General features: G+C 44.1%; 1 protein-coding gene across 1 annotated transcript in view; it reads left to right on the top strand.

Annotated features, from left to right (window-relative positions):
* The window catches only part of CRYBG1 (crystallin beta-gamma domain containing 1), a 46,733-nt gene that overhangs the window by 32,687 nt on the left and 1,811 nt on the right, over positions 1-12,235 (top strand). Inside the window, exons 13-19 of the mRNA XM_036247979.1 lie at positions 135-167; positions 1,351-1,463; positions 3,004-3,133; positions 5,446-5,585; positions 7,164-7,287; positions 7,696-7,854; positions 9,310-9,472. Of these exons, the coding sequence (XP_036103872.1) occupies positions 135-167; positions 1,351-1,463; positions 3,004-3,133; positions 5,446-5,585; positions 7,164-7,287; positions 7,696-7,854; positions 9,310-9,472 (862 nt within the window). The remainder of the gene's footprint in view (positions 1-134; positions 168-1,350; positions 1,464-3,003; positions 3,134-5,445; positions 5,586-7,163; positions 7,288-7,695; positions 7,855-9,309; positions 9,473-12,235) is intronic.

The following is a 12,235-nucleotide window of genomic DNA, read 5'->3' as shown; positions in this document are numbered from 1 at the left end:
ATGTAACACTTAACACTATAGAAGCTATGCTGGTATTATTTTTAACAGTAATTGCTAATCTGGAAGGGGGAAAAAGTTTTTTAAAGATGTCTGCTCTAATTATTTCCTTCTCTCTTCCCTTTAAAACTTTTTAGGATTCCTTCGCTGGCCCAAGGAGACGAAATCAGGTAACTTAACACATTGCATCCTGCGTAGAAATCTCTAAGACACACGCCAGGGACCGCACGTTTTTGGGCAAACTGCGTGTTAGGTTCTGCGCTGCACTCATTTGAACCAGCAGATACCCATTCCCTAGCTACTTCAAGAATATAGAACGGTGTGCTGTTTTTCGAACTTCGACCCTCGGGCGAAGAGTCACAAATACAATAATCCTATGTTACCCTGAGTTTCAAAAACTGAAATAGCTAATGCAAGTGCAAACCCCAGTTAACTCGTGCGCGGTCTGCAATGTTTGGGCAGGAGAACATGAGTTATCTCGTGAGTGGTCAAAAATGTGTTAAAAAAAATCCTATTTTAAAATAATGAGCAGCCATCTGTTGAAAAGCTGAAATGTGTAAAACTTTAGACATTTGGGGCATTTTGTTAGTTTTATCCATTTTTATGCCTGAAAGCATAACTGTATTTTCAGATTAAATTTCTTAATGCTTAATGGCATTGACCCATATCTAAATACTTCTTATAAAATGCTCTCATGAGGTACTGTTTAATTTTATATTATTATATTGAATTAGAGTTTACATGAATTTGCTGATTAATATTTCAAACAATATATATAGTTATGATAAACAGTAAAGTAAGTTTTCCTATTTGCTGTGTCTGCAGTAGACAAACATTTTATATGGTCTCTCGCTCAAGCCATTACACTAGTTATTTGGGCTTTTTAATGGAAGTGTTCAGACAGCCATAATTATAGAGGCACAAACACCTGTAGCCTCCTTTACTGGTATACACAACATTCTAATAAGTCAGCAGGTATCTTCCATTGAGAGGGAGGAAAACGATACTGTTTCCAAAATATAGTTTCTTGTAAATGTTAGAACTGAGGAACAATTACTTTTGGCCACAATAAAGCTTTAAAGTGCCTCAGCTTGTTAGGACAGCGAGCTCTAAAGAAAACCGTCTCTGTGGTTGGACTGTCCTTTGATGTCCCTGAATTAAACAACCCCGAGTGATACAGCCAAAGTACTTCTAATGGATATTAATGCAGAGGTAGAAAATGAAAGGACTTATAAAAGTTGTATCGGTTTACTGCAACAAGAGTTAACAGATCGTGTTTGGGTCATTTCAAATGCTGATTGAGTTCACGTGTTTGCAAAATAATTTTATGTATTTCCATTTACTTTTTCCAAGATTCACTTGTTTTCGGAACCACAGTTTCAAGGTCAGAGTCAATGTTTTGAAGAAACAACAAGTCAAATTGATGAATCATTTTCTACCAACTCTTGCAGAGTTTTAGGAGGCAGGTAAGCAAACCAGTGGACTGGCAGAGCCTAATTACTGGGGAAACAGACTCACACATGAGCAATATTTAGTGACACCTTCAGGGGCTCGGTATTAGCTGAAACCACCGAATACAAGGGTCCAGAATCAACACAGTATATTTCGCAGCATCTGAGTGCGGGACGTCAGAAGACATGGAGAGCAGTGTGGGCGGCCAGTTAAAGGTCACCATCTCACGGGATTTGGACCAGGGTCTTTACTCCCGAGGCCTATCCCGTCATCCATAAGGGGCTGGGAATAATCTCCGAGGCACCTCCCAAGGTAGATGTTTTCAGGTAGACAGGAGTAGGATGGGCACTGGGCAGGATGGGCGAGCGCATGGCTGCAGGGGGGCTGGTGTGTGCGGACCAGGGAGCGCAGCACCCTCTCCAGCTGGGAGGTGTTTCCCGGGGAGACGGGGGCCAGTGTGGGGGGGGGGCGTCAGGTCGTGAAGGCGCCCTCCGGACATAGGAGTTTAGATGAATGCCACAGGAAACATGACGGGAAAGGGGGTGCTCAGTGCCATGCTGAAAACAGCGGTTTCACAGAAGAGGGGAGAGCCCAAGGTCAGGGCAAACGAGGTGAGGAAACCCTCGGAGCAGCCTGCGCCAGAGGTGATGAGCAGTTCGGTCTAATAAGAGTGAGTGCCTTTGCTCTGTAGCTGTCTGGGGCCCAGCAGCCCCGCCTGTCCCTCGGCGTGGCGGAGTGGGAAGAGCAGGGCCTTTGCGTGCACGTGCAGGCTTGCAGGGAAGCTTCGCTGCCTACCACAGCCCCCTGCCTACGTCCAGTCCTCTTTAACACCCACCCCATTTCCTTCATTACCACCGGACATCCCATCTTCCTGTGCATTTGTCTGTCGTCCGTCTCAGCTCAATAGCTTGTAAACTTCAAGACAGCAGGAACTCTGGCCTCTGTTCTAGCCTCAGCAGTGGAAAAGTATCTGACACACAGTTAGTCCTCAAAGCACTTGTTGGATTAAAAAAAAAAAAAAAGACAGCCAACTCTTCCAACTCTTCTAGGCAAGCATGGTAAATCACCATTTTATCGATAATGTTGAGGCCCAGAGCTAAGCGACTTGTTTAAGTCACAGTGGTATTTCGACTCCTGGCCCCATGCGGAGGTGTTGGAAATGAGGATACAGGGATGGGAGAGAAATCTGGGGAGGAAACCAGACCCAGACGACTGACTGGCTGTGAAGGCTGAAGGGTTACTGAGGGGACTCCGGGGCCTGACCTTCACTGGCTGGGAGAAGGCAGCGCCCCCGAGAGGAGCAAGGGGCGCGGGCAGGTGGGGGTCAAAACACAAACCATTCCGTGGAGGGTTTTCTTTCCCAAATGCAAAGCCAACAACTGACTTATTATACACGTTCGCCACAAGATTAAATGCAGAAAATGTCGGTATTTTTGAAGGACACTGTTAGCCACAGGCATTGTGTTTACCTGACGGCGGGCTGCCTAACAGCGGCCCTCTTGAACAGTCTCCAGTCACGTGCTGGACACGTGTTTGTGGTTTTCCCTACTCTAGCTGGGTTGCGTATGACGGAGAAAACTTCTCTGGTAACCAGTACGTACTGGAAGAAGGCCACTACCCATGTCTCTCTGCAATGGGATGCCTGCCGGGAGCGAGCGTGAAGTCTCTTCGTTTTATAGATGTTGTGAGTATCGCGGGGATAGAGCGTTGCAGAGACGGATGGTTCACAGGGCTGGTGGTCGGAGCAGGAAACCAGCAGGCAGACTAGTCAGGGCTTAAAGTCAGAGGCAGGAAAAATAGTTGCAAAAGAACTTTCTATCTTATAACTTTTTTTTTTTTAATTTCTTTTTAAATCTTTTACATATACATTGTTTCTGTTTGCTGTTTTCTTAGACTTCAGGTGCAGTATTGATTCAGTCCTGTCACACAACCATCATGGGTTAGTTCAAGGCCCCTTTCCTATCTTTTCCATTTCATACCTGTCCCCTAGTTCCATTCCTCTCCCCTTTGCAGACACCCATTCCAGTGAGTGGGATACAGCTTGGATATCCTTATAAAACCTAGGTTTTCAGAAAATCTGTCTATAGGATTTTAAATGTTTTTATTGACTTTAAAGAGAGAGGGAGGGAGAGCAACATCGATCAGCCACCTCCTGCACACCCCCTACCTGGGATCAAGCCCACAACCCAGGCATGTGCCCTGAACGGGAATTGAATCAGTGACTCCCAGGTGCATGGGACGATGCTAAATCAACGAAGCCACACTGGCCAAAGCTGTATATAGGCTTTTGATTATATACAATATTATGCTATAGTTCTCACTACATCACAAACATAACTCAACACTTACACTAAATTTTTGAAGAATTGTTCATTGTGCTGTATGCTCATGTAGTTGATTGATTCTAACTGGTGCAAGTATCCCATTACCTGCTTTACTTACTTCTTGCTGTGCACCCACGGACCAGCGTGGGATCTCCCGGGAATCACGTTAGAGTGCACCTGCTGGGTTTATGTGCACGAATACGCAGCCTCGCCAAGTGCTGCCCGATCCTGCCACTCCAGACTCTCGCTGGCAGTGCACGTGGGTTCGTTTCCCACATCATTGCTATTACTGAGTATTCGGCTTTCTAACTTTTGAAGGAATTGCATAGAGTATTATCTTATTGTTAATTTGTGTTTCCCTATTAGAGAAGTTGGGATCTCATAGACTTACTAGTGATCTGGGTTTTCTGTTCAATGAATTGTCTATTTATATCATTTGCTCGGCCCTTTATAGTTTCCTGTATATTTTGTTGTTTTTGATTTGCAGAAAGTCCTTATAGTTTTAAAATCTGTTACTCTATTGTGTTAGAGATTTGCAATCAAATGACTTCTCCCGGTTTATCACGTATGTGCTAATCCGGATTATAGTGCCCCCTTTGAACAAAAATCTGTAATTTTGATGTCAAAGCATTATTCAGTAGAACCAAACTGCAAAATAATGTTCAGATGCTAGTCTGAGTGTGTAGTTTTGGAAACATTTTAATTTTTGGCAGCTGATCTCTCATAAAAAGCTTTAAACATTTGTAGTTAGTTGAGTTTAGTTTTAAAGGCAGAAAGAACATATATGAGTTGGCTTTCTCATCCTTACCTGCCTGTCCAAATAACTAAAATGCTGCCCTTTCCTGAGGTGTGAAATAGTAGCAGCGAAACATGGAAGATGCTACAGGCCATTAGCTTACAGGTACCACACACACCTCCTCCACAGTAACCTGCTGCCTACTGGTCAACAGAATCTGCATTCAGGGCACATTCACAGAAACGAGGCATAGGTCCCACACCCTTGCCACAACACTTGAAGCACGTAGGGAAGTTTTGATGTATCATTTATGGCTATAGGATTATCATTAGGGCTTCGTCTAGGGTCACAAGGGTCTATAATTTGAAACTAAATGACAGTTTGAACACAGGGCTTCCATCTTGTATTTTTTCCTCCCCTCCTGATGATATTCCTACAGGAAAGTTCGGGAGCATGAGTGCACAGAATCACTGTCTACTGACAAAACAAAGGACAGATGAAAATGCATATAGGGGAAGGTCCCTTGAGGAACCATCCACTAGAGCCCAAAGACTGCAGTAGCCCTCTGTCCCTGGCCATTTATGTCCATAGCTTTCCAGGCCCTGCCCCTCCTTATCCCAACAGAAAATGGCAGGATTGAAAAGAAATTCATTATACGTGTCGATATTCCAGGCATACAGACCCATTCCTGTGTGCCTGGGGTATCCCCTCCCCGCCCCTTTATAACACTATTTACTCGCCTTTCTATGCAGTAGAAACACATCCGTGCGCCCCCGCCCCCTCTCTCTTTAGCTTTGGGTAAACACTCCGACTTCCTGGGAAAGAGTTGATGACAGGCCAGGTCTCCTGCTCTGTTCTTGTAACAAGATGATTTTCGCCTAAGTTCAAGTTTCTATCAAAGATGAGTGACAGGACGTTATTTTTGTTCCTAAATAGGAATTTTCTGAACCAACAATTATTCTTTTCGAACGAGAAGACTTCAAAGGAAAAAAGATTGAACTTAATGCAGAAACAGTCAATCTCCGATCCTTAGGGTTCAACACGCAGATACGTTCTGTTCAGGTGATCGGTGGCATGTGAGTTTCCTACTTGTCTGTTCAGTAAGAGTTGATTTTAAAATTAAGTTTGATCATATCTCTTTCTCTCCTACGTTGCCTTAAACAGAGTGATATAGCCCCCTGTTTTCTGCAAGGAAAGTAATTATGTTCCTTCATAGTATACTTTTCTCATTGGGGAAGGCCCTGTGTGAGGCATCTCCCATCTCTTCCTCCAGATTTTTAGTTTACCTAAGGTAAGGACTTTGTCTTTAACACCTCCGAGTTCCTAGGGAATACTTTGCAAAGCAGTGCTCACTACATTTATTGAGCACTTTTTTAGCAAGTATGAGAGAGCTCATTTTTCTTTTTTTTTTTTTTTTTATCCTCACCCGAGGATATTTTTCCATTTTTTGTACAGATAGAGTGGGAAGGAGAGAGAGGAAGGGAGAGAGAGAGAGAGAAACATCGACGTGAAGGGACACATCGAGTGGCTGCCACCCGCACGACCAACCAGGGCTGGGGACAAACTGCAACCGAAGTACGTGCCCTTAGCGGGAATCGAACCTGGGTCTCTCCGGACCGCAGGCCGACGCTCTAACCGCTGAGCCAAACTGGCCAGAGCAGAGAGCTCATTTTTCCTTTCCCTTTGAAAGACCAAGTGCTTTGAATCTGGAGTAAGAGTTGAGACTTTCCTCTAACTAGGAGTGACTAGCAGATACTGTGCATGATTAATGGTCAATATGGGAAGATTTTTCTCAACTTTGAATAATTGTGAAATGAAATAAGATGTAAAAATGAGTAAGAACTATCAACCTAATAAGTGTTTTTAAGAAAGTATTTTTCTTTCATTCACAGAAACAATAGGTATAGTATACCAGTGTCCATTAAGTGTTGCAGAGGTCTATAGCTGTTTAAAAAACAATTATTTGGGTGCTAGAATTATGGGTGACTTTTTTCCAACAGGTTTTAATTCATTTTAGAGTTCCAGGATTAAAAGTTGGGAGCATTTCTCCTTGACACACACCTGGGCCAGAGGAAGGCTGCTGGGCGGTGTGCAGCCTTGTGTGGGAGCCAGGCCTCAGTTGCGGGCACCGGCATCTCTGGGAGGCCCGGTGACCCTGAGCAGCTGTCTCGGTTGAGGAAGATGACTCACTTTAAACAAAAATATGAGTTATTTATTTTTTATTTAACTAACCCCCCATAATAATAGTACTTAACAATATGCTACACACTAAGAACTTTACAAATACATATTAAGTGTTTATATAAAAGATCCATTATTACGACTGAAATTGTTTTATGAAAAGCTCCTAGGAATACTTGGCTTTCCCACTAAAAGATTATTATCTCTATTGCACTGCTTTAGTGGAAGAAAAAAAAAAACTTAACCATTTCTCTTCAAAAATGGGTCTTTTGGGCATAAACATGTACCAAGAATTTGCTATTTGTCAAGAAATAGGTACGTTAAGTGTTTTAGGAAATAAGGTAGCCCCCCCCCCCATGTATATTTAAAGTATAATACTCAGTCTAAAAATTGGAAACACTCTAAAAATACACTGGGGCTCACGTCAAGCGGATATGCTGCTTACCTGTGCTTATCTGCCTTCTCTTCCCCAGATGGGTCACCTACGAATATGGCAATTACAGGGGGCGGCAGTTCCTACTGTCACCAGCAGAAGTACCTAACTGGTATGAATTCAGTGGCTGTCGCCAAATAGGTTCTCTACGACCTTTTAATCAGGTATATTTTTCTTCTCTATGCTTTGAATAGACTCTTCTCTGAAAAAATTTTTGTTAAATGTAATTCAACTTTTTAGTTTAATTCTAAGTTTGAAATTTGCCTTTTCCCTTTACCGCCCTGAGTTTCTGCTTTTGGGCTGCTTCTGGTGCTGAGGGCTGACTGTGCTCAGGGTACCCCACCCCACCCCCAGAACATGGCGGGTCCTAGGAGCTGGGCTGTCCAAGCAGGCCCCGGGCACTCTGACATTTCATCCAGATCAGTGACAAATCCTAAAGCCTCTGGCCTCCTGGGTACGGTAACTCTCCCTAACCCGTCCTCAGCTTGGATTCTGCCCCTGCTACTGATGCTTGTTCAAGCTTCTAACAGGGCAGCTTACATGTGATCATTGCTGGGGTTTCTGTCTTCTAGAAACGTATTTATTTCAGACTTCGAAACAAAGCAACAGGGTTATTCATGTCAACCAACGGAAACTTAGAGGACCTGAAGCTTCTCAGAATACAGGTCATGGAGGACGTCGGTGCTGATGACCAGATCTGGATTTATCAAGAAGGGTGCATCAAATGCAGGGTGAGCTTTGGGGTGAGACAGAAGTCTGGGCCGGCAGCTTTCAAGATGATGCCATTTCACGATTCCTGGAGCACCTTCAAAAATAAGTTACGTTTTTTGTGAAAATATTTCTTAGCTCTTACATAACCAGTCTACGAACGTAAAATGGGAGGTATATCTAGCACTGATCCAAGGTAGAGTATTGATATCTATACTCGATTTTTATATAGTAACATAAAAGTATACAGTAATTTCTACTAGGTATAGACATTCGCTGTAACCCCACATTATCGACACAAGACGCTCCTGGTCACTGCGGACGGAGGCCCTCACAGACTAGAGCGAAGGGTGACGAGGGAGCAGCCTGTGGACCACACAATCCATTTTCTAATTGTCACTCCCTGTAAAATGGAGAAGGCCCATCTGTCTCCCTCTCCTCACTCCTGCCATAGCACACGTTTAAGGGCTGCATGTAGTTAGAGTTTATGAGAGGAGCTCATGCTTCTGTTGTACACATTCTTTTCAACTTCCTGACTTTATGGGCTTGACTGCTCCCGATCTGACCGTGGCCCCGTGAGTCAGCAGAAGGCGCACAGCCTTGTGAAGGCTTGTTAGCTGGTCCGGGTGCCTGAGGGGGAGTCCGCCTTCCAGCAGAGCGCTGTTCAGACTTGCCTGGAAGGAACAGCAGGAGCTGTAATGAAGCAGCACAAAAAAGCCCATTTCTGCCTTTGAACAGAAGAAAATGGAGCCTTTCATCAGTTATTTCTAACAAATATTTCAGTGATGTCATTAACAACTTTGAATTCAGTAGGTCAAAGAGAAGTATCCTAGATTATCAGTCCCTTTTCTCAGTGTAGAACAGCACTTCCCATGAGCACTTTCTGAGCTATCTGTGTTGGTGTCATGAACATGTGACTCCCATACACTGTTTATATATTAAGGGTAGATTCTCTCCAGAGAGGGACCCATAAAAGTTCTGCATGGGTATCTTCTTCTCTTTTTATAGATGGATAGCAGGCCTCTTTAGAAAAATTGACATTTCTCATGAAGTAAAGACAAATCAATAAATGGAATTTCAAGTTTTAGAAAGACAAAATGCCCTTTTAGCTACTTGAGTGTTCCAACACCCTTCAAAATTAGAGGCGCAGCCACCTTCGCGAAGGTCCGGCCAGCAGACGTGGTTACGGGGGAGGAGATGTGGCTCCGGAGCCGGCCTCACAGGACAGTCATTTGTGGGAGGAAGCACTGCCGAGGGCAGCTTCAACGCTCTCGGCCTTCTCTCGCTCGTAAGGCGGTCTCGGAGGGCAGACCTCTCTTCCCTCGGACAAGCACAGGGACTCTCCCTCACTCGGGTCATCTGAACTAAAGGGCATGAGGGTGAATGAACCTGGGGTCTGGGGTCTGGGGTGACTGCACGTTGCACAGGGAGTGGAGTCCATGTGTCTGTCTCTGAGACGTTGTGTTCGCACGGAGCAGATAGCAGAAGACTGCTGCCTGACGATCGTGGGGAGCCTGGTCACCTCCGGCTCCAAGCTGGGCCTGGCCCTCGACCAGAACGCCGACAGTCAGTTCTGGAGCATGAAGTCAGACGGCAGGATCTACAGCAAGCTGAAGCCAAATTTAGTTTTAGACATCAAAGGTAAGGATCATTTCCTTTATTTTCTTGGGTGTGCCTTTCTTACAGCAGTTCTCAACCTGTGGGTCGCGACCCCTTTGGGGGTCGAACGACCCTTTCACGGGGGTTGCCTAAGACATAACAGTAGCAAAATTACAGTTATGAAGTAGCAACAAAAATAATTTTATGGTTGGCGGTCACCACAACATGAGGAACTGTATTAAAGGCTCGCGGCATTAGGAAGGTCGAGAACCACTGAACTACAAATCTATCTTTACTTTTGAAAATGGTGCGTGTACTCTTATAAATAGTAAGAGACCCCTTACTGTGTCAGCCACTGTGCTAAATACATTCTCCTCTTCACAGCAACTGGTTATTCCCCTCCTTCTCCTCCTTCCCCTCCCACTTTACAGCCCAAAACTGAGGCTCAGAAGGGATACTCCACTTGGCCGAAAGTGTTGAGATGGAATCTGGACATGGGCGGTCTGCAAACCTTTTGTCTTAACAGTGAGACTAAAAATCACAAGTTAAAGGGCTGTGATCTCACTTAGTAGAGTTGATGGTTCTCATGTCTATACATGTAACCTTTCATTGAAAAAAGCTAAGATCTAAAAGGAATTAAACAACACAGCCAAGAGGATTTCAACTGAACATTTGTTCAATGAAAACCCAGAGCAAACAGATGGTGCTTGGGAAGAACAAATACATTTAGAACAGTGTTTCCCAAACTTTATCTGCATCAGAATCACCCAGAGGACTGATAAAATGCACATTGCTAGGCCCCGCCCTCAGTTTCTGATACAGTAAGTCTGGGGTAGACCCAGGAATCTGCATTTCTAACAAGTCCCCCTTACTGCTGGGAGAACCACTGATAACTTAAAAACAACGTAAAACAAAGCAAACCTAACTTTCTAACAAAGACATGGGAATTCAGTGAGCTGTTGCTACCGATAAGCAACTGAAGTGTGTCTTATTCGTGTCCTATAGGGTAATTTTGCTTTATTTCCTATTTCCTATCAGGAAAGCCAACATGATTATGTTTATAAATTCAGTGAAATGGTATCAATGTACTCTTACTAGGTCACATACTTCATTTTTTAAAATTGCTAGAAAGTTAGCTCAATTTTACTTTAACCAGGGCTCTCAGCCAAACCTGTCATTAAAAATTGATATAGGGGTAAAGAAATAGCTGCAACTAGGTTTTAAAATAACCTTTCTGGATGATGGGGAATAAGCCTGAACATTTCTATCAAGGGCTCTGGTGCTGCATGGGGACAAGTGAGCACCACAGACCGAGTGGCCAACCCACTTACTGATGGGATTCGGGATCTGAGTTCCCAGAGAACCCGCGAAGCTGGGAGGAGCTCAGGGGCCAACGGCGAGTGCTGCACTGAGCAACGTCTACAGGCTGGGGTGGGGGGTGGGGGGCAAAACTCATGAAATGAGAGATACAAGAAAATAAATGCGATGTTCAGAAAATGAATGGTAATATAAATAGACCCCCTTCACATTATACTAGGTACAGGATTTGTCATGTGTGGACATTGTACAAATGACCGACCTGAGATTCAGACTGGTGAAGAGTCACTGAATCAGACCCTTCTTCATTCTTATTCATCAACTTGAACTAGAGCTTCTCTGTCTATAAAACATAGTTTCAAAACCTCCAGAGAAACCAAAGAAATATGACTAAATTGGAAGTGGATTTTTTTGAAAATATGGATTCATGTTACAAATGTCAGCTTCTTGTGTCTGGGGCAAAGGTCACTGTAACCCTTATGGGCTAATTTCTTATAGTATGTCTTCTTTTGTTCTTTCAACACGTATTTATTGGGTGCCCACTATGTGAGAGGCTCAAAGTGGGGAAAAAGGGACACTACCTCGGCTTCCGAGAGCTCCCTTCTAGAAGCGCCAGCAAACAGGACTTTTCCCCACTTCTTACATGAACAGTTGACCAGGAGTAAGGATACCTGGCTTCTAGCTTTGACCCTGACAAGAACTGTGGGACAAGTTCCAGAGTCCCTTCCTAAAATGCACTGAAATCAGCCCAGAGCCTCTCGAGTCAGGGTATCGTCTGCATGTCTGTGAGCTCTCAGTCTGGTGTGGTAGCTGCATTGATCACCGGAGGGCTTGTTAAACCAAATTTAAATTTGTCTCTGACTGTGGGAGAACAGTGCCATCTTGTGGACACCAACTGTGCAAAGGAAATATAAATCCATCTGTGTCTTTGGTGCACTTAGTAAGACACTATGATTTTCATTAGCTACAACTGTGGAGCCATTTGCTGCCTAGTAATGTTGCCGTAAGATGCATTAGACCTATCTGGTGTCTGGGGAGCGAGATGCTTTGGTAGACATTCATGTCTTATTCCAGACCACATAGATAATGACAACAGTGGGAGCTGATTCATGCTCACTTGAAAAATATCAGATACCTGGGAAGATTTAATTCTCCCAAAGGAAGAAGAATGGATCAGATTCTCTCTCAAGGACTTTCTAGTCTTCATGATTCTAATTAGAATTATGCTGTAATGTACACATAAAGTAAGTTAAAATACTATAATCTCCAAGAATGAAAAAGAAGATATCATGACCTTGAGACAACACTTCCTGAAGTCTCAGTGGGCACACTGTGTCTCGAGGGGCACGGCGGGGGCACGGCGGCAGTAACTTTTCCTTCCCACTGCAAACGGGCACACAGAAGGTCTGGGGCACACTGCCCTGTATTCTATCCTACACCTAGCTGTGTAGAGGCTCTAGATTATCAACAATGAGAAACCAAACTTGT

Source organism: Molossus molossus, unplaced genomic scaffold (assembly GCF_014108415.1).
Source record: "Molossus molossus isolate mMolMol1 unplaced genomic scaffold, mMolMol1.p scaffold_m16_p_8, whole genome shotgun sequence".
In the NCBI taxonomy this organism is placed as follows: Eukaryota; Metazoa; Chordata; class Mammalia; order Chiroptera; family Molossidae; genus Molossus; species Molossus molossus.
This window is presented reverse-complemented; position numbering and strand designations above follow the sequence as displayed.